At 41.6% G+C, this 22,991-nt stretch overlaps 1 protein-coding gene across 2 annotated transcripts in view; it reads left to right on the forward strand.

Moving 5' to 3' along the window:
- Positions 1 to 874: 874 nt before the first annotated feature.
- The window catches only part of MOCS1 (molybdenum cofactor synthesis 1), a 35,081-nt gene continuing 12,964 nt past the window's right edge, over positions 875 to 22,991 (forward strand). The window contains exons 1-7 of one of the 2 annotated variants that reach the window (XM_083434487.1): positions 875 to 1,170; positions 12,496 to 12,628; positions 13,987 to 14,154; positions 15,705 to 15,869; positions 20,038 to 20,099; positions 20,385 to 20,496; positions 20,797 to 20,912. In XM_083434487.1, coding sequence (XP_083290613.1) covers positions 1,006 to 1,170; positions 12,496 to 12,628; positions 13,987 to 14,154; positions 15,705 to 15,869; positions 20,038 to 20,099; positions 20,385 to 20,496; positions 20,797 to 20,912 — 921 coding nt within the window. In that variant the 5' untranslated portion in view covers positions 875 to 1,005. The remainder of the gene's footprint in view (positions 1,171 to 12,495; positions 12,629 to 13,986; positions 14,155 to 15,704; positions 15,870 to 20,037; positions 20,100 to 20,384; positions 20,497 to 20,796; positions 20,913 to 22,991) is intronic. The other variant, XM_083434486.1, reaches the window with a different exon arrangement.

Below are 22,991 nucleotides of genomic sequence, written 5' to 3' on the forward strand. Positions count from 1 at the left end.
CAGGTTACATACGCTTCAGGTTACATACGCTTCAGGTTACAGACTCCGCTAACCCAGAAATAGTGCTTTAGGTTAAGAACTTTGCTTCAGGATGAGAACAGAAATCGTGCTCCGGCGGCCCGGCGGCGGCAGGAGGCCCCATTAGCTAAAGTGGTGCTTCAGGTTAAGAACAGTTTCAGGTTAAGAACGGACCTCCGGAACGAATTAAGTACTTAACCAGAGGTACCACTGTATTGCAATTCACCTGATGTAAGCAAGAAGGAAAAAATAGTTGTATTTCCAAGCAGTCTGCAAGTTGGAGAAAGGGGGGGGGGCTGGCAGTTCGAATCTAAGGAGCGTCTTCGGGTGTAATGATGGAAATCCCTCCATCATTGGCTCAGGAATATCACAAAGACACCACTGTGTCTCCGTTGGGCCTCGTTTAACACGAACCCTGGGCAAGGGCCTGGACTCTGAACCCTGGAATCTCACACCGCTCAGAGACAGGGATGGCGTGCAACAATATTATTATTCCTTGCTCATTCTGTTCAGCAGAGCCCTGGATTTATGCCTCTGACGCCCCCCCCCCCCCCAATAAACATACGGAGAGCAGTTAAAAAAACCCAGACACAAATCAGGTAAGTTCACGGAGGCCCCTCTCTCTCTCTCTCTCTCTCTCTCTCTCTCTCTCTCTCTCTCTCTCAGAAACCAGCAGTCCACTTCTGCAGAAAACTCTCCCTTATAGCGTCTCTTGCTACTTTTAGACTCTCAGCCGGGCTCAGCACTTCCGCGTCAACTGGGGAGAGTTTATGAGGCAGCACGCATCGAACCAACTACAAATCCCAGCATGCCTATCGAAGCGTCCTGGGTCGCTATTGGCTGCGGGTTCCGACCTCCCGTTCCTCTCTGTGCCCGGGCCGGCCGGTCGGTCGGCGCAGCTGTGTGTGTGTGTATCTTTCTGAGTTTGGTGCCGGAGCGAGCGGGGGAAACAGCGGCTGCTGCTGCGAGTTCGGCTTGGCAGGAGCCATGGCAGCTGCCTTAGGCGTCGCCAGGGCTCAGCTGGCGCGCCGGAGTCTGCTGCTGCAGCTGCCCGGGGCCTTCCGAGCTCCGCTTGGCCGAGGCTGCCGCTCTGGGGTGCCGGCGCGGCAGCAGCAGCAGCAGGCGCTCGCGGTGCCTTCAGCCTCTGCGGAGGTGAGGAGAGCGGAGGGGGCCGGGGCAGGTGGGTGGGTGGGTGGAAGGGGCTATGCATAGCTCAGCCCTAGCAGGGTCTCCTTCAGAAATAAGCCCTGCTGCATTCATTGCGGGCCTCGCTTCCTCCCAGGTAAGTGGGTGGGGGGTGATTGCGGCGCTAAGCGTGTTTACTCGGGAGTAGGTCGAGGGGAGTTTCTTTCCCCTTCAGTCAATGTCCCTGTGTGGGGTTTTACTCACCATGGCGCTTCCAGGCTGCGGGCAAGTGGGAGCCAGGCACGCGCAATTTCAAGTTGCGCAATTTCAAGCCGGTGTTGGAGAGGTCTGTTGGAAGCAAGCCCCACGGATCGGACTTTTTTTTTGTTACTGTTGCAATAAATAGAAAGGGAAAGGCAGGGCGGAGCGGCGCGATGAATGTTCAACTGAAACAAGTTGTCTTGCAAGCGCCCAATTCCAGCCAAGCGTGCATGGATGGGAAGTGATTTTTTAAATGAAAGGGTGAAGGAGTTGGGTTATGCTGAGTCTGGAGAGGACAGGGTTAAGATGCAGCATGAGAACACAGAAGCAAGGAATAAATGTTGTCTTTTGGGGAGGGGGGCACCAAAGGGGTCAGACCCGAAACCACAGGTTCCAAATGCAATAAACCCTTTCCTAGGATGAAGTTCCTCATTTTTAATCAGAGGCCAGATGGCGTCCTGTCAGCAATTCTGTAGCAGAACATTTTTTGCCTTATTGGGGGATTGGACTAGGCAAACTTTGAGGTCCCTTCCAATTGTAATTCCACCAATGTATGCTGGATAAGGGAAGTGTGCAGTTAAAAAGCCCCTGGATGATTTCTGTGTATAATTTATGGCACAGTGAAATATTGCGTAACTATTCTGGAACAAGGGTCTTTAAACTTCACACACACACACACACCCTCCCCAGGCCCTCTGGAAATAGATGAAAATTACCCACCAGTCACAAAATGGTGGTGCAGTGGCAGAGTCAATCACAAAACGGTGGCAGAAGGAGATAGGTTGTGACAATCCACTGATAATTAGTGGCATCATTTTCTACTGATATCTAATCCATCTTTGGGAATCGCAAAATTCTCTGCCACAACATTTTTCCTTGCAGCAAGGAGTTCCATAGCTCAGCTTTCCTCGAAGTACAGATACTTGCTCTGGAAGTACTGACAGCCTCCTCTTTGAAGGCAGAGTATGCTCATCCAGAGGCTGTTAAGTAGAAACACTTTCTCTTATATATTTTTCTCTTCCCACCCATACATCTCCAAGTAAATTCTACCCATCTCCTGTAATTTCTTCTCCTATTTCACACTCAATTTCTGTCACCCTCATGCCAGTTTTTTTAACCCCATCTCCTTGCTACTTTTACTTGTTTATTGCTAACAATCACAGAATTGCAGAGGTGGAAGGCACCTCAAGGGTCATCTAGTCCAACCCGCTGCATTGCATGAATCTCAGCTAAAACATTCAGGACTCTTGGCAATCCAACCTCTGCTTAAAAATATCCAATGAAGGATAGACCACCACCTTCTGGGGGACACCATTCCACTGTTCTACCTGAGAAGTTAAGTTTTGCCATTCAGAATATGTTTGGAGACAGAACAAAATTAACTCCAACAGTATCTGGATTGCATGTACAGTACAGATGAGAAGAAAGAACTTGGGGATTATTAAAAGCAAGTAGTTACATGTTATACTATATTATCTTTTACTTTGTCAGCACTTAACCAAATAAAAAGTGCAAAGCACACATTTCTAGCTTAGAGTTGTCTAGGTTGAAGTGCAGAAAAGAAAAACAAGTTGATGCAGAAAAATGTTTGGTTATTTATATACTCCTAATAGTCAAGGCAAGACAATCTTTTACAGTACATCGCCCACAGCATCTTCAATGGAACTTCCACTTACCTGGAAGTGAGCTGCATTAGATTTAGAGTGACTTTTTTCTTCTCTTTTTCAGTACTGAAAATGTTAAGTTTAATTAGCTATTACAATAGGTTATCATAACATATAAATGACCTATCTATGAATGAGTTAAACATTAATCAATGTAAACATAGTGATAATGTAATATCATTGGTCTTATAATAGGATCAAAATGTTCCTGCAATAAAACGTATGTATTGATTGTATATGGGACTACTGTATATCATTCAATAAGAAATAGATGCTCTACTTTCCCATGAACCTGGGACTTATTTTTGAGTAGACGTTGTTCTATCAATCATATATAGGCTCTACAAATTAAAAAAATCATAGATTCACTTAATAATAACTAAAATAGACAAAGATATATGTTATTAAAAATGCCAGGGTCTATATTGACTGTCATGCTAAAAGCCATTAGGTAGTCTTTTCAACAATATGCACCATAAAACTCTCTCTCTCTCTCTCTCTGTGTGTGTGTGTGTGTGTGTGTGTGTGTCAGAGAGGGGGGTGGTATGTATGTGCATCCTCTATGAATATTTTTTCACATTGGGACATCGTGTATAATGATTAGCTATTGGAGCCATCCACTTGTGGCATGAAAAAACTTACCACTGAAAGTTACCAAACAGCTATTCAAAAAATCAGGCAGAGAGATAACTCAGCTAAAGTTTGTCACTTTGAATATATGCTATGTTTAATTTTTGTTAACTTTAATAATTGTTTAGATAACTTTAATTCATTTTTGTTTGTTTTTGACAACTTTGACAACTTCTAATCCTTCCAAGAAATGCCACTACAGCAATCATTCCTATGCTCTGTGTGTATAAACACAAGTATGAAGCTTCTGAGATATCTCCTGGCAGCAGGTTGAAAAAGCACTAAATTTATCTCCCTCAGAAAGCTGAGTAGGTTGTTCTCGGAAACTGACTTTCTCTAGGAGCTTATTATTTATACAGAAAGCTTATTGTTTCATTTCACATGTCCAGAAGGAATGGGACATGTGTTGATAGTTCTAACCAATCTACAGTAGTTTTCCTGCTTGGCAGGGGGTTGGACTCGATGGCCCTTGTGGTCTCTTCCAACTCTATGATTCTATGATTCTATGATTCTATGAAATATGTAGGAAAATAAAGGAGATAATTTAATTCTTATTCCCAGACTTCTTCCACACGTTGGCATTATCAGAAAACTTTTTACTTTTTACATGAAGAAGCAGAGCTATGCTGCGAGGATCAGAATTTGTTTTAAGTTGTCACCACTACCTGTGTGGGTCAAAGTAAAACAAAATACAGCAATGTAAACTATTGTAGGATGGAAAATATGCCCTTCCCCACCCACCCAACTGAGGACACTTAGGGTGGGAGGCAGGATTTGCCTCCAGTCAGCAGGATCACATTTGGTTCTGCACATTTAAGTGCCAGGTTTGGCTCCCTAACCTCAGGAATGTTTTTAAGGTTAGGGAGCCAAACCCACCCCTTGCTCTGGGTGGTTCCACCTCTACAGCAGAGACAGATTATACAGAGACCCACTGCCCTCCTCACCGACTTTTATAGGGAACCCTTCTAGGACTCCACATGTGCACTTCTCAGTGGTAAGCACATCTTTTGTTTGGATGAGAGATGATTGGGTTCTTGCCCTTTCAATAATGCTTGCTTCCAAACAAGATCTCGCCTCTCCTCTGAATTAGGAGAGGGGCAGGATCAGTGGTGACCAAAATGTTGGCCTTGGTAAGAAGCTAAAAAGTAATAGTTGGACCATCAGACTGTGTGTTATGCAGTACCTTTCTGTGCCAGTAGTAATGGCGGGCATTTTGCTATTTCTGCAGAAACTACTGTATTGTTTCAGCTCGATGTCAGACCTGTTTTTCACGATCAACTTGTAAATCACATTGAAAGTAGTTTAAAAGCAAAGAGCCTCAGGCTAAGAAAGAGATGACATAACGTTACAGTGGCAGAATGTCTGTACATCACAAAGTAATGAGAAGTAAACACCCTGTCTTTCTCTGTGTCTGTTGTATCCCTTCCATTCATGTGATAGGTTGCAGTCTTTACTGCTCAAGAGTCCAAGGTGACATTAACACAGTGGATTCAAGATTGTAAATAAGGTATTTGAGGGAGCACTTTTCCCCATAAGTCACTATGCCTTCAAGTTTGAAACTGAATTTTGTGGGTGTTACATCTGCCCTGGTGTTTTTGCTAGCCATATTGAGCCCAAGCCACAGTCTGCAAATCTGCTTCTTACTATAATTAACAAAAATGTTAGTGCAGGTGTATTGCCAGCCGTAGTTAGCTCTAAAACAGAAATGGAGGCATAATGGGAGGAACACACAAACTCATGAGATGCATCCAGTTCCTTAACCATGGCAGAGTTGCATCTCTACCAAACCATAGTTTATGGATGAGGTGAACTGGAGACTTTCCACTTACTGTATTTTTCGCCCTATAGGACACACTTTTTCCCCTCCAAAAATGAAGGGGAAATGTGTGTGCGTCCTATGGGGCGAATGCAGGCTTTCGCTGAAGCCTGGAGAGCGAGAGGAGTCGGTGCGCACCGACCCCTCTCGCTCTCCAGGCTTCAGGAGAGCCCCACCGCCAGCCCCACAAACTGGGGGGGGGGGGGAGAAGCCTGACTTGGTTAGAAGGCTGGCGGGGGGAGAAGCCTGCTCCTCCCCGTCGCCAGTCCCGCAAACTCGGGGGACAGCGGGAGAGGCTTGAATTGTTAATGAGATGTGTGCCTCTCTAAATATCCTTAAAGAGTTTCAGAGCATTAAAAATATCAAAATCACAAGTGGGACCTGTCCAGGGTACCATTTGTGCTTTTATGTCTGCCTCCAGAATACAGACACATTCTTCCTTCCTCCTACTCACAATGTTATCTATCTGGGGTTTTCCCCCCAACTGAAAACATTTAATGTCTTCAGGATGCCAGAGAGAGGGAGGGAGAGAGAAACACATTATTTTTGGAAAACATGGTTATGAAAAGAAAGGTTGCAATGATGCAGGTGTGTCAAAAGAGAGAGACAAGTACATATTCACACATATATAAAGCAAGAGTATATTTAAACTTCCCTGTTTCTTATTACTGTCAATGTAAGTAAAGTGTTAAGAGTTGTGAAATCCTAATGGCTTGGAAACCTCAAAAGAGTTCCACATGGTATTGTGGAATTCATGCCCCTTACATAACAGCTGCGTTTACTGATCCTAATAATTTGCTTTGGCTCTGTTTCACACATGCTACAGCAACAAACCAGGATTTGTTACCAAGTGTTTTCCAACATCTCTTTGTCATATTCACACTTTAGCTTTGTGGGTGCAAACTTTTTAAAAAAACCAGAGAACTTAGCTCTGTATCTAAGAATATGTGATGTTACTTTTTTAATGGTTCGGTAGTCTTTAAAGTTTGGTAATCTGTAAATGTTGAGATTTCTTTAAATGAGCCAATTGATTAGCAGGCAGTGTTGCCTTATTGATCAAAAAGCTTCTGTGTTCGGAGTTGCAGAGTAGCTGGCTTGTAACTGCTTAAAACTGAATTCTAGCTCCTCATGGCCTCTGCTGAAGAATAGAGTTAGCACTTCTTCATAGCTGTAAAAATGGAAAGTGCTGAGACTATTCAGAAATGGCACAAAATTATTGAATTCATCCTGTCACATGAGACATCTTAACCCGCCCCCCCTCCTCCTGAAACTGGGAATTATAAGTCAACCAGGCTTGTGATAGGTTATGGATTTCTGGCACATAGACATCACTTTCCTGACAACAAAATATCTTAATCAGCAAACATCTTTATTTCTGTTACAGGTTAATCTATTATCTGTCACACTTCCTCGCCTTTTGTGCCCTTTATCTTATGTGGCTGCAAGCTTTTATTTCAGCTCTTGAACAAACCACAGTTCCCCATTACAACTGAACTTGAAGAACTGTGGTTTTCTTAAATGGTGGTTTCAGTTCAGTGCAGTACTGTATTTGAATCTGGGGTATGATCCCGGCTTGTTATAAGAAACTGATACTAAACCAATTTCCTTAGTTCTGACGTATCAGCAAAACCTTGTTTCTTCCTTGAGGCCAGAGGTGGGGGGGGGGGGGGAGCATGTAAATCCAAAGCTCAAGCAGGAAACCAAACTTCTCAAAGTCTATCATCCCGCAGTATAAATCCATTACACTTGTTATAATTTGAACAGCATGGCCTATTGATTTAATTACCCCCTTTGAGGTTCTGCCTACGTGTGTTTTCTGTTGTTGCACTTTTTGATGGAATGATAAATAAATAATCGTTATATTATTTGGAGGGTGAAGTCAAGAATGACAGCTGCATGTCCCTGCATTGCAGGGAGTTGGACTAGATGATCCTCAGGATCCCTTCCACCTCTACAATTCTGTGATTCTGTTATTCAGTTTAGGGCTGTCAGCGCTCGAGTTAACAAGATTTACTAGAATCTGGCAAGCTGACGGCTGTCACACAGTCAAGTGAAGAACCACCAGAGCTTAAAGCTGAAATAGTATATCCATGTGAACCTTCAGAGTCTACAGATAAGCTGCTTTAGAGTGGCTGGTTCACTTTTTAAAAATGCTCTTGCCTGAGGTTGATTGAAGGTAGGCAGTATTTTAAGGTAGATTTTCAGGATTCTTGTATGCAGGCTTAAGCTTTTGTGGGCATGACCCTCAGCTTTCAGGCGAACAAAATGTGACAGACAATGGGAGAGAGCAACAGGGAATAGCATATTCCTTTCTTTAGTATTACTCAGTAACAGAATCACTGAGATAGTAAATCCTCAAAGCAAGGTTTTCCATCTGGCATGGTGTTAAGAGAAATAAAATAATCTCATAAACATACAGAATGTACCTGTCTGCTGAGCTATTCTGCTGGGAGGATTGTGGAAGCAGACTGTTAATTTCATTGCAGTTGTATACTTTCTCTAGCGAAATCAAAGTATAATAACTTGTCACATCTACACTATTCATTTAAAGTACAGTAATTCTGATTTAAAGGGTTAAACCACAGAGCCTAGGGCTTGCTGATCAGAAGGTCAGCGGTTTGAATCCCCACAACGGGGTGAGCTCCCATTGCTCGGTCCCAGCTCCTGCCAACCTAGCAGTTTGAAAGCATGTCAAGTGCAAGTAGATAAATAGGTACCGCTCCGGCGAGAAGGTAAACAGCATTACCATGCACTGCTCTGGTTCGCCACAAGTGGCTTAGTCATGCTGGCCACATGACCCTGAAACTGTACACCGGCTCCCTCAGCCAATAAAGCGAGAAGAGCGCCACAACCCCAGAGGCAGCTACTACTGAACCTAATGGTCAGGGGTCCCTTTACCTTTACCCTTAATTCTGATTTAACTGAATTCATAGAGAATTCTGGGAATTGTAGTTTAAGGGTGCTGACCTCACAGAGCTACAGTTCCCAATGCTCATAACAATCTGCTGGGATTCTTCATTATTGTTGAATCGGTATAATCATGCTTTAAAGGTAGAGTGTGGATGTGACCATATTATATATTATATAGCATCCGTTAGGCATTCTGTCACTCTCACTGCCTCTGAGACAGTCATGACACCACAGAAAGGCAAGAGGGTGTTGTAGGGGAATTGCCAGGAGAAAGAGCTTTGCAGATGAATGTAATTCAGTCTTGCCCCTCTTATTTCAGAATCTCTGAGATAAATGTCACATACCAGGGTGTCTTCCCTTGTGTTGTAATGAATCTGTACCCCCCCCCCAAAAAAAAAAATCTTGGGTGGAGAGGAAACTCCCACCCCATGCAGATGGCTGGATGATAAAGAGGATCCCCTGTGTGGTAGGTGGAGGGGGTTCCACCTTCACCAGGGGTTTGTGTGGATACACAGCCCCTTTTGGGGTACTGGTGATCTAGCTGACTTTCTTTTCTGTGCCTGAACAAACTGAGTTGAATTGAATTAACAGACCTCTGCTGATACAGTGGACTTCGCTTTCCTCCCATTGTCATCCCCCCCCCCCAAAAAAAAATGGGTCTGCAGGAGCCTGGTGTTATAGCAGAAATTCATTTTGTGAGCAACGGTATGCTTATCTGACATTGGATCCCACAATGTAAAAAAGGTAAACCCTGGACAGTTAAGTCCAGTCAAAGGCGGCTCTGGGGTTGCAGCGCTCCTCTCACTTTCAGGCTAAGGGAGCCGGCGTTTGTCCACAGACGGCTTTCCAGGTCATGTGGCCAGCATGACTAAACGGCTTCTGGCGCAAAGGCAGCAATCCATCCTCATTTGCTTCTTGGCTGTCAAAAAACCTAGCAACTATTTATTTTTATTATTATTTACTGCATTTCCAAATCACTTCCCATGAAGCATGTTGAAACACTTTACAAGCTACTAAAACATATAAGACAGTTTTATATATATATAAAAACTGTTTAAAACAATGGCATATTCATAAAATCTACTAAAACCCCAAATCAGATAACAACTGGCATAAAAGTTCTGGAAGTCTTGTTGAAAGAGGAATGTCTAGATGATTGGGATGAAACAGGATTACTGTTTAACATTTAGAAGGGGGATGCCATGAAATTGAATAAAACGTAGATATACAGACTTGCTCTTTGTTTATTTAAACTGAAACTGGAGAAGCAACCCTCTGTTCTGAAGCCTGTGTGGTTTGCCATTTTCCTTGTGCTACATCCAATTTCCATCTAAAAAGCAACGGCATGAGAAACATCGTTAATAAATGATTCAAGAGGTCACTGTGGCCATTCATTCAGACCTTTGACCTTGTGTTCTCCATATTGTGTAATCTGTAACATGATGTATCCCATGGGAACACACACACACACTTGCAATCACTTAATCACTCCAAATGTTTTGGCCAAGGTTAGTAGCCATTGTAGAATTGGCAGTTTGAGGACAATAATTCAAGATTTCAGAAAGAAAAGTGTTTGATGGATAGGAACGTAATACCTGTCACTGAAAATCAGGCATAACTGTAGATATTCTAAAGAAAAGTAATACTGATTCGCTGAATGACAGCTGAGAAATAAGAAGATTTTTTTTCCTCGCCACTGAGGTGTGTTAGTGGAGGGAGAGGTATGGAAAAGTAGTGTGCCATCTTTCCTGAATAGGTTTCAGTTCAAAGCAAGAAATTATTTGCAGAGCATGTGGCAATAACTGAGGGGTTTTAATTGTAGGATGCTATTAAATGCCAGTCCAGAATACTGCATTAATGGGAGACAAATTGACCTTGTAATTACCTCCTTCACAAATTTCAGTTGGTAACATGAAAACACTTATTTGACTTGGGATAAAGGTTTTAGAACTCAGAGGAACTTTTCAAAGAGACAATGCCAAGAAAACACAGCATTTTGCAGTTCAAGGACTAACATGTTTTCTGGTACTAGCCTGTTATTTAAAAAATGCTTCTGTAATTTCAATTTGAAGAGGATAATGCTCTGCAGTTCCTAAATGAGATGGAGTTTGAATATTTAACATTTCCTAGGGTACAGTTCACAGGTTATGTGTTGATGTGGTCTCATTGTACAAGATGCAGCTAGTGTAACCTGTGTAAGGACTTCCACTTGCGCAATGGACTTCTTCTCCTTTCCCTGCATGCCCCTTAAAATTGGCTTGGAGTTGTCAGGAGAACCCCCAAAATAGTGCTCGGAGGGAAGGGGGCATCGTTCTGTCTGGGAAGTTGAAAAGCTTATTCTGACAGAACAATTGCCATGCTGAATTCCTTTGGGTGGAACATTTAGCAGTAATGTGCAGGGTCTGGGGATTCCATGAGATGAACTGTTAGTAGAGGAAGATCATTTCAGCTTGTATGTCTAGCTGAGACTTGGTGGAATGACTCCCATTATTTGGAATATAGCAATTGAAAGGAAAAAAATATATGGGGGCATGAGGCAATTGCTACATTGACGGTAAGGTTAAGGAAACACAGAAAGTATAATGACTGGACAGTTGGAAGCTGGTTGAATAGTATATGAACAGAGAGCTTGGGCTACAAGTAATGAATGTAGGTTACATACTAATATAATTTAATAATAATGACATAAACATTTTTATTCATTTATCTCCTTTTCACTTCTGTAGCAATGGAGGTTTTAAAACATATGCGTTTATAGAAGATTTTTAAAAAAAATTCAGATGCATTTGGAAATTCAAACAAACACACTTGGACTAACCCAAATAGTTGTGTATGTACCTAGGGTTTTTAGTCTGTTGCTAGGTTTCCAAAACGTTTGCCTCATTTAAAACAGCTTCTCTTTTCAGTCTGCTGTTCTCTGGAAGATGTTTGTCTTTAATAAACTGTGCTAGTAAAAAAGCTAAAGCTGATTGTCCAATAGCTGAGTGGGAGATTATATAACGATTAATTTTGGGTTGTTTTTAATTGCTTTGCTAAGCATGTTGTAGTAAACCGAACAGCTGCCAGTAAATCAAAATGGCCACATTAATTAATTAATTCCTTGCTGTCCCCTCTTGCTCCTCATGCTGTCAGAGCTGAAATGTTTCCTTTCTGAATACAAATACCCTTTGAACAGAGGATAACTGTTCCTTGCTATGAAGAGCATAGAGGGTTTTATATTCCCGGTTTCTTCTGCCTTTATCTAGATAAGCGAAAATATTTTAAGTATTTATAAATCCAGCAATGCTATGATCTTGTCTAACATGGGAGTGATGGATGGTGGTGACTGGTACCCAGCATAGCATGTGGGACCTAATTTAATGAAGTGTTCAGTGTTCTTGTTAAGTGTTCCAGTTAGTCATAGAATCGTAGAGTTGGAAGGAACCTCGAAGGTCATCTAGTCAAATCACCTGCAATGCAGGAATCTCAACTAAAGCATCAGTGACAGGTGGCCATCCAACCCTTCCCTTTGTTTTCTGTCAGACCTTCTCCCCAAAATCAAGAAATTCAGCATTCTGGAGCTACTGAGCATACCAAGTCCTTCTTAGGATGTCTTTCGGGTTTTCCCCTTAACTGTGTCAGTAAGGCTTACTTATGGGTATGTGTGCGTAATATTTATTACAGCCTAAGACACGCTCACATTCTTTCATTGTCCCTTAGTTGGTTTGGGGGACTGTTTGCACCTTGAATTCAGTTTGCTTTTTCAAGTACAGGCATGTTCAATATATTGTTGGCTGAGCACAGTCATTTTGAAAAGATTGAGGGCATATATTTTTCCTTTCAAAGCAAGAACAATCTCCCCTGGCTGCACAGTTTGCTATATTATCAACAACTGCCTCTTGTTTAGATCTTTTATCTTTGGTGTGTACAATCACATAGACAGCCTGACTCTTAAAATGCAGCTACCTTAAGCAGTCTGGACAGAAAAGTACCTGACTTCACTCTCTTACCACTATGAGTCAGAATTGTCAATTTGTTGTTTTCCTGAACGTATCTATATTAATTGTGAAAGTACTTTTGTTTGTAACTCAGGAAATTACAAGTGCAAGAAGAAAAGGATTCCTAGCTGAACACGCTGCCCCATTCTCTGCATTCTTGACGGATGGCTTTGGTCGCCAGCATAACTACTTAAGGATCTCCTTGACTGAGAAATGCAACCTCAGGTGTAAGTCCCTTAAGTTTGAATAGGATGCGAGTGGGGCAGTATTGTTTGACTCCAGCTCCCATCAACCCCAGCCAGCACAGCTTCTGCTCAGGCATGATGGGAGTTGTATTCCAGCAAGTTCTGGAGAGCTGCCGGTTCCCCTTCGCTGGAATAGGATCATGTTCCTGAAGCCTAAAGATGTGTTTTCATGAGGTAGTTTTACCGGGCATGTCTTCAGCATAGTTGGACTCTTCTTACATACATTACTTATAGCAGCAGGGTTGCCGCCCCAGAACCGCTTTAGTGTTGTTGACTATTATTTTGCGTAAACAAACAAACAAACCCCTGTGTTGCAAAATATGACTCAGCAAAATCGAAAGCAACATGATGGCCAGAAACAATTACAGTATAGAAAGCTTTATGGAATAATGCAAAACATCAAAACTATCAAACTAAAGTCTCTATAAAGTCTCTCTATAATCTCATGTGATTATGTAGTCACTGTTCAACAGTGACTACACAATCGCATGAGCACTGTTCCAGAGTATTTTTCATTCTCATGGTTATTATATCAATTCGAAAAAAGATTGGTTAATGAAGAAATTACACATCTTTCTACTTATGAGTTTTTGTTGAACTAATTGGCTGATGAAGAACGGAACGAAACAGTAGTTGCTATCCGGAAACACTGTTCAGCAGAGTTCAGAGTTGGACATCAGAATTGGACATTTGCCGATTATACAAAGCTTTACAAGCTTGATCGCCGGGTAAAGTCTGGCACCGTGACTTATTCAAGGACTTTCAGAGACTTTAGTTTGATAGTTTTGATGTTTTGCATTTTTCCATACAGTTTTCTATACAGTGGTACCTCGGGTTAAGTACTTAATTCGTTCCGAAGGTCCATACTTAACCTGAAACTGTTCTTTTTTTTTTTTTTCCTTAACCTGAAGCACCACTTTAGCTAATTGGGCCTCCTGCTGCCGCCGCGCCGCCGGAGCACGATTTCTGTTCTCATCCTGAAGCAAAGTTCTTAACCTGGAGCACTATTTCTGGGTTAGCAGAGTCTGTAACCTGAAGCTTCTGTAACCTGAAGCGTATGTAATCTGAGGTACCACTGTACTGTAATTGTTTCTGGCCATCGTGTTGCTTTCGATTTTGCTGACTATTATTTTGCGGCAGTTAATACATGTAAGTAGCAACCACAATGGGCAGCTTGGGTCATGGAATAGGCATCTCCTGCGAAGCATTACTTCATGAAACACTTTTCTTTCTTTCAGTTCTATTTTATTCTTCCTGTTTATTTAGCAATAGTTACCTTTGTTTGTTTGTGTGTGTGTGTGTGTGTGTTTTGCTTTTTGTTCATTTGCTGCATGTTTCAGGTCAGTACTGTATGCCAGAGGAGGGAGTTCAGCTCACTCCAAAATCTGAACTGCTGAGCACCCAGGAGATAATCACCCTCGCTAGGCTCTTTGTGAAGGAAGGTGTGGACAAGATCCGATTGACCGGAGGAGAGCCTCTCATTCGGCCTGATGTGATTGACATCATAGGTAGGCTCCTCGTATAGTTTTGTTATGCGATGTTCATGGGATCCTCTTGTTTACAAAGCATGGTTTAGAACAGTGTGGAAGATGCTACCTGCAGTGCTTTAAAAATAAGGCAGATCTGTAGGAGCTTTGCTGTATACAAAAGGATGGAATTACAGCCGTTCTGTCAGCTTTGTCCTCTTCTTCTGTATCTCAGTGGATTTCTTTTTCTCATCTTCAGACATTTCTGAAAGTTAGCAATGTATGACTATTATGAAATACCGTATTTTTTGCTCTATAAGACTCATTTTTTCCCTCCTAAAAAGTAAGGGGAAATGTGTGTGCGTCTTATGGAGCGAATGCAGGCTGCACAGCTATCCCAGAAGCCAGAACAGCAAGAGGGATTGCTGCTTTCACTGCACAGCGATCCCTCTTGCTGTTCTGGCTTCTGAGATTTAGAATATTTTTTTTCTTGTTTTCCTCCTCCAAAAACTAGGTGCGTCTTGTGGTCTGGTGCATCTTATAGAGAGAAAAATATGGTACCTGAGTGTGCGAGAATAGGTCTCCTGCAATATTTGCTTCCTAAGAAAACGGCATCTTTCAAAATCTTTTGCACACACTCCATTTTACACCTTCTTAGTTTTACTTTGCGTGTTATATTAATCCTTAATAGATATAACTTCTGCATAGGAAAAGTGTGTACAATGGCAGTGTCAAGTGCAAGCCACTTTCTTCAGTGCAGTGGTTGTCCCACCAATGTAGGCACTGAAACCCTACATCACAGTTTGTGTTTTACTTTATGTGTGTTTTTCCTCCAAAGTTAAAATGTCCTTGGCTAATGGAGCTAAGGTGGTTGAGCTTTGCATGCAGAAGGCCCCAGGTTAAGTCTCTCCAGTATCTCCAGTTTAAAGGACCAGAGAGCAGACTGCCTGTGACCCTAGAGCAGTGGTGGCCATACTTGGCCCTCCAGCTGTTTTTGGACTACAACTCCCATCATCCCTAGCTAACAGGACCAGTGGTCAGGGATGATGGGAATTGTAGTCCCAAAACAGCTGGAGGGCCAGGTTTGGCCCTAGAGGGCTACAGCTGGTCAGAGTGGGCAGTATGGGAGTAATAATCCGATGTGGAATACAGAGTTTCCTATGTGTCATCCAAGATCATGGGTGATAAGCAGGATGTAGGTGGTAAATTGTTGTTGTCTTTCCAAGAAGACCAGGGTATAAAAATTGACTTCCAAATATTTATTTAAGAGTGTAGTGTGTGATAAGAACCAATGTCTGAAAGTCTTATTGTATTTATTTTTTGCATTTGCTACATTTGCAAGACAAACAGAGCGGGGTGGGGTATAAATATAAAAATATGAATATAGATATAAAAGTAAATATAATAATAATAATAATAATAATAATAATAATAATAATAATAATAATAATAATAAATGTGTGATGCAAGCATTTGACTGTTGTTTTCACCCCCTCCCTGGGTTCCTTGTTTTGTCTTATACCCATTGACCTGTTGTTACTTATTCTTACTTATTTTTGTTAATATTCTTTTTCTTTACTATGTTTTCCCAGCTCAGATGCGCAAACTAGAAGGGTTGCAAACCATTGCTGTCACGACCAATGGTATTAACTTGGCCAGATTGTTGCCCCGGTTAAAGGAGGCTGGCCTGAATGCCATTAACATCAGTTTGGACACCTTGGTCCCAGCAAAATTTGAATTCATTGTCCGTCGAAAAGGTATAACTGGAAGCTTGCTGTGATTTCCACCATAATGTTTTTTTAGCATTTCCATTGTTATATCCTGCATAGTTTCTGTCTGATTACAAGATGATGTCAAATGGGGAACGAAGGCTGACCATCTCTGCCATCTCTTTCACAGTCAGAACTCCCTTTTTATTGCAGCCCACAGTATAGAGATGAATATTCAGGAATTAATAATCAGATAGCTTGCTGTTTGTGTGACTCATACTTTACTTATTTAGCAGAGACAGCATGCTACAACTGAGAAGGCTTGTAATCTACATTAGACAGGGCAAATTGAGATAAAAGGAAAAAGGAAAGAGCTTTATAAAACAACAGTAAAAAGTAGTTAATTGGCATTGCTTAATGTGGAACACTGGTGGTTTCAGAAAGACTCTGCTGATTTTTATTTTAAGAAAAGGGGGGTTATGGCAGGTAGCTTGATAGTTGGCTAAATTCTGACAAATAGTTCCATCTAAAAGAAGGAATGGCCAAGAAGACCCCAAGGAGCTCACAGTAAAGCAGAGTCCCACAAAGAGCAGGGAACAAGGAGAACCATAAATGACTTTGCAAATTCAGTGCCATCCAGGTTTTTCATGCTACAGATCCCATCAGCCCTTTTAGTCCAAAACATCTGGAGGGCATTAGGTTGGAGAAGGCTGCCTTAAATGGCAAGAGCAGGAAACATGAATTGATGTGGAAAGTCAAGAGAACACATATAGAGACCTAAGGCAAGGTGTGTTGTTGTCTTAGTAAGAGGTGAAAAAGGGATGGATTGTCAACGAGACTGAGATGAGATAAGGATGTTCAGTTCAGTTGCTTCATCTGTAGTTCATAACAGTAACAGTATAGCAGCTGAAACCAAAACCAATATTAAAATCAAGTCCCATTAGTATGGGGTATCAATTAATGACATGTCAAATATCCAATCAACTACATATGCATTAAATATGTTTATTGGCATCTTGAAGCAGCCTTAGCCATAATTCAGGTGCTTTTGCTGAAATTAACCAGTGTTCATGCTTGTAGGAATAAAGCACCAAGGAACACATTCTGCACATTTTCATAATGGGTCCACAGAACATGGAGTGTGGAATGTCTTCCATTGCTTCTTCAATGCAGATGCAGTATCTTAAAAGGCTCGTTATAATAATGCTAATGGGGGGAAAGCCACTTGTTGAAATGTCAACAGCTGTTCTCTGCTCAAACCTAAATCAATCAATTGGATGTTCAAGGCCATCGTTGATAAAATAATAAAATGCCATTGTTGAATATCAGGGTGTTTTATTATTAGCCGATAAAACTAAATTATTCTGGGGGAAAAATACTTTAGCTGGTTATAAATCCCAACTTGATGATGGCTATTCTAGAATCTAACACACACACGTGGCCCAAAAATACGCTTGCCAAGAAATCATACAGTTGGCTTATTTTCCAGGGCTATTTCACAGAAGTGAGAAACCCTCTGTCCCCCATATTATAATGGTAGGGCCTCAGCACTGAATGAAAATGAATGCATTCCCCCGCCTGCCCCCCAAAGGAGCCAAGAATGTGCTCCTTTTTGTGAGGCTTAAATGGTCCTGCAAAATTTGGATAGAAGCCTAGAAGTAATGTTCGCATACTTTCCTGTGGGGTGATTACAGCAGATTTTTCAGATATAAGTTTGGAAGGTTTAACTTAGGGGGGGGGGGAGAAGCAAATGGCAATTTGAGCCATTTGGCAGTAGTGGCAGGAAACAGGAATAATATTGCTTCAACAGAGCCTGTCACATGCACAACAACTCTGAAGCCAGACTTTGAATGGCAAGCTTGTTCCAGTTTTCAGCCTGTTCTTTAGAGATGAAATGTGGTTCCATAGCCACTAGATGGTGCCCCGATATCGTTTTAATCAAATGTACACTTTTAAAAAAAATCCAATAAAAAGTGTCTTTAATAGGTTCAAGATGTTAGTACATTTCCTTTTTGTTTCTAAATATGGATTGTGCTATGTTTGGGAATCTCTGCAGAGATGTGAGAGGCTGACCTTTACCTACATATGATAACATATCAAATTATAGAAATCGTATTGCACAGTTGTGTAGGTCTGCTAAAACCAACATGGAAATCTGCAAATCCAGTGCAGTGCATCCTATTCAGTGTAATGCCCAAGGCAATTGTGACTTTACCAACGCTTTGGACAGAGATTCATAGTTTGGTCACGTAACCGGATTCGGTCAGCAACGATGCCTTCTGCGAACATGCAAGGCATTAAGATGATGGGGGCTGCTGAGCTCAGAGACAAACCTCATCCAAGCATTTTGTAAATGAACAAGATGTAGTGATGGCCACAAACTCTGAAAGAGGCTTTAAACACATTTAGTTGAAACAGAAAAGTCTCTTAATGGCTGATAGCCAGAATGGCTATATGCTATTTCCAGGACCAGAAGCGGTGTGCCTCTACATACCAGTCACTAGGGGGGCAGCAGCAGGAGAGGGGTACTTCCCCATGCCATGCTTGCGGGCTTCCCAAAAGGCATCAGGTTTTGATTCCTGTGAGGAACAAGATGCTTGGCTTGATGGGTCTCTGGTCTGATCAGACGGACTGCTCTTAGGTCCTTCGTCTCACTCTCAGAGGAATGTCTGGGAAGGAAGATTCAAGCTTGACTGAGCTTATTCTCTGCAGAGGAATGATCTGTCCAGATGTCAGGCTATCTCTTTGCAGATCATCCCTGACATGCCCATTAGGAAAACAAGTGAGCTGGTATGAATTGCCTAGATGTTCGTTTGTGATTGCCTTAATGCTTGATTGCTTGTGTTCCGATTACTTGGTTCTGAATTGTCTTATGACTTTCCTAAAGTCATACAAATGGCCCCTTTCTTTCCTGACCTTTTTCTAAGCCTTTCCGTAAGGGTCTTGTTCCTGAGAGTAGCTCCTCAGTGTTTATCACCATATGTTATACTCTCAGGCGCCATGTTATTTTTGCAGTCTTATTTTATCAAAATAAACCTTACATTCGATGTCATAGGTTTTCTTAGTCACAGGAAGCAGAAGCAACAAACCAGTTTTGGCATCAGGCAACTGATGTGATATTCCAGTTTGTTTATTTGAACCTTATACCTCAGTCTTTGCCAACCTGGTGCCCTCCATATGTTTTTGGACTACAATTCCTATCAGATATGCTAATGGGAGTTGTAGTCCAAAATATCTGGAGGGCACCTGGTTGGCAAAGGCTAGTATACATTTTGCCAGGCTTCTTTGCCATTTCACTGTGCTATTGCTCTCATCTCTTGGGAGAACAGCATTTCTCAGTCCCCCTGACCAGCCCTGGGAGGTTGGTTTTGTGGTCTCAGTGTGGGCTTAGCTTCTATTTTCAAATAGCAGCCCATGTATTTATCCCTGCTTTTCTCCCAAAGGAGCTCAGGGTAGGAAAGATCCATGGCATGCGACAACTGCTTTTAAAACTCGGGAAAGTTTCAAAAGCAGTTTGGGAAATGTCTGGGTGAGTAGGGGCATCTGTTCAACAAACATAAATAACTTGTGTGGTCAGTGTCCAGACTTGCCAGAAGTGATAGCTGCTGAGTACCTGAGCAGAGCAGCCTTTCCCTATCAGATGGAAAGTACAGTGGTACCTTGGGTTACATACGCTTCAGGTTACAGACTCCGCTAACCCAGAAATAGTGCTTCAGGTTAAGAACTTTGCTTCAGGATGAGAACAGAAATCGTGCTCTGGTGGCGCAGCAGCAGCAGGAGGCCCAGTTAGCTAAAGTGGTGCTTCAGGTTAAGAACAGTTTCAGGTTAAGAATGGACCTCCGGAACGAATTAAGTACTTAACCCGAGGTACCACTGTAACTGATTTGGCTGTTTGATAGCAACCATAATCTGCCACAAAAATACAGATTGTGAACTGTTGGGAAGTTTTATGCTACCCTTGACATCAAAGTCATATAGTTTCCCAATATTGGGTTTTTAATGTCAGAAGAAAGACGTTATGTGTTTGACTCTAACTGATTTTTTTATTGAATTCAGTTTATATTTTAAGAAACAACCCCATATATATGTGTGTGAGAGAGTATATCTTATGTGTATAGTATATGTATATGAATGTGTGCATTGCATGTGTGTTTATATTTAGAAAAAAATACTTTTATATGTCCTGTGTCAGAGCTTATTTTTGTTTATATTTTAGGTTTCCATAAGGTAATGGAAGGGATCCAAAAAGCCCTTGAACTTGGGTATAATCCTGTTAAGGTGAGAATTATTATCTTCTTGATACAGGTTTTTGGCTGGTATCACTGTTGCTGAATAAAAAATGGGAAACACAACTGAGTGTGGAGGTTCCATCCAGATAATTGAGTTCTGAAATAAATTCTTAATACCCAACTTTAGGGTTTTCTTTAAAGAAACAAGTAATGGAAAAAATGGTTCTTTTGCAGTGATAATCCTTCTGAGCTTTTATATTGATCGCCACTTATTCTGTGATGTGCATGATGTTGACATATTCAGTTTAGTTAGCTGGCTTTTCCTTCCTCCTAGGTGAACTGTGTAGTTATGAGAGGTCTTAATGAAGATGAGCTGGTAGATTTCGTGGCTCTGACCGAGAAGCAGCCCCTGGATGTGCGCTTCATAGAATACATGCCCTTTGATGGTGAGCATTTAAGCACCCCTGGCTGTACTTTGGCTGAGAAAATGGATGATGCTGAATTGAGCAATTCCCACTTTTCCCGAAGTTGGTGATGGGATGTTGGCCGAGGATGGGTCTACAGCTTCTGTGGCCTTGAGAGCTTTCTTGTTTGGAAAGGAGATAAATGAAATTCCGGGGAATGCTTTATTTTGTATCTTTCTGTGTGATCCTAGACAGAAAATAACACGTCAGAAAATAAGCCTTCTGTTGCGCTCTCACTGCCGCGCATGTTGCACAGCAATATTGGTTCTCCTCTCATTCTAGGCAACAAGTGGAACTTCAGGAAAATGGTGAGCTATAAGGAGATGCTCGATACGATCAAGCAGAGATGGCCAGAGCTGGAAAAAGTGCCTTGTGAAGAAGCCTCTAGCACTGCTAAGGTGATTAATGCAGTAGGATCAAAGGGAGCCCAGAAGTTTTGCAAAGTTCAGGGCTTGCTTATAAGCCTGCTATGTCAACACCAATGCAATTAGCTCTTGAAGGGAAAATTGAAATGGCTGCGATGGTCCTGGTAGATGCCTGCCCACATACTTTCAACAGTTGTGACAGTCATGATTAAAGGATTATGATATAGGAGAGAGTCTGCCCGCTAAAATGAAACTGACTGTGGGAGGATAGAGAATGACTTAACTCTTTCCTTTGGATATGTAAATATAATGTGTTTTCTGTAAAGTTATAAAAGTTTTAGGAATAGATGCAGCTGCGTACATGTGAGTCTACCATGTTCATATGGTGTACCTATAGCAAGAGCCTATTCTTGCCACAGGTAACTCATATTTTGAAACTGTCTGGGAAAGCCATGTTTGAAGCCGTCCTCAAGATTGCTTCATGTGTGACAAACGTCTTCCAGGGCAATGACTTCAATGAAGGAAATTACTTGTGATTTGTTTTTAGATCATCCTGTGATAATTGCATATGCTCATATTCTGTTTATGTCTTTATATTTTTTAATGTATTTGGGGTTTGTTACTAGCTTCCGTTTTTCCAAATACTTAAAACCAGGTAGCAATGCTTTCCTCCCTTCCACTTCTAGGATGGCCATTGCGGCTAACTCCTCTCCTGTCACATAAAATGGAAATCTAGCCACTATATTTCCAGCTGTCTGAAATTTAAAGAGGCCATCTGGAAAAAACCAAAACATTGGTGCACATATAGCACAGGCTTGCTGGCAAGTGAACAGGAGAGAGTCCAGTTTAGTTGGAGGCCCGGCTCTATTGCTTACTAAACCTCACATTTAAATTATGTGATTTGGAATGTTTAATTGGCTTTTCATTTGAAATGTATAATTGGATTTATTATTTGAGTTATGATTTATGATTTGGTATGATTTGATTTGTTGTTAATTGGAACATTATTAATGAAAAATTAATAAGAAATTATTTACAAAGAAAAAGAAAAACCAGGTAGCAGTGAAGAAAAGTGAAATGTTTTTTAAGACGTGGAAATTAAGCATGGAGAAAATAGAAATCCTATCAGAATTATTAATAGCAATAGTGCTTTATAGGCTGCAATTCGTAAAGTATGAACCTCAAGGATTTCCAGGAAGGGATTTCACATAGGAATCTTTGTAGGTTTGCTGGAAAAAAAACATTTTCTTGTTGATGTCCATTACACATTGCGAGTTTTAGGCATGTATTTTGTTGCCTTTTCATGTGTCTAGATTATGGAATCCATGACCAACTGTGACTTTTCAGAATTTATACACTTGACCAAGCCCAGTTGTTATACATGATCTACAGATGGTTACTTTCCACACCAAATTTTGTCCCTTTGAACAAGTTTTAAAGTAAACATCATCTCGTCACATTTTGCTGATCTGTTGTGGAATCTTCCGTTTGCATACATATTGAGGCAAAACTCGCACAACCAGATTTTACAGGAAAATTTTGGTATGAAGATAAGAAGCTCCGTAATTCTGGTTGTTGTTGTTTAGTCGTGTCCGGCTCTTCGTGACCCCATGGACCGGAGCACGCCAGGCACTTCTGTCCTCCACTACCTCCTGCAGTTTGATCAAACTCATGCTGGTAGCTTCAAGAACACCATCCAACCATCTCATCCTCTGTCTCCTTGTGCCCTCCATCTTTCCCAACATCAGGGTCATTCCAGGGAGTCTTCTCTTCTCATGAGGTGGCCAAAGTATTGGAGCCTCAGCTTCACGATCTGTCCTTCCAGTGAGCACTCAGGGCTGATTTCCTTAAGAATGGATACGTTTGATCTTCTTGCAGTCCATGGGATTCTCAAGAGTCTCCTCCAGCACCATAATTCAGAAGCATCAATTCTTTGGCGATCAGCCCTCTTTATGGTCCAGCTCTCACTTCCATACATCACTACTGGGAAAACCATAGCTTTTACTATGCGGACCTTTGTTGGCAAGGTGATGTCTCTACTTTTTAAGATGCTGTCTAGGTTTGTCATTGCTTTTCTCCCAAGAAGCAGGCGTCTTTTAATTTCGTGACTGC

Source organism: Podarcis tiliguerta (assembly GCF_965153285.1).
Source record: "Podarcis tiliguerta genome assembly, chromosome: 3".
NCBI classification, from domain to species: Eukaryota; Metazoa; Chordata; class Lepidosauria; order Squamata; family Lacertidae; genus Podarcis; species Podarcis tiliguerta.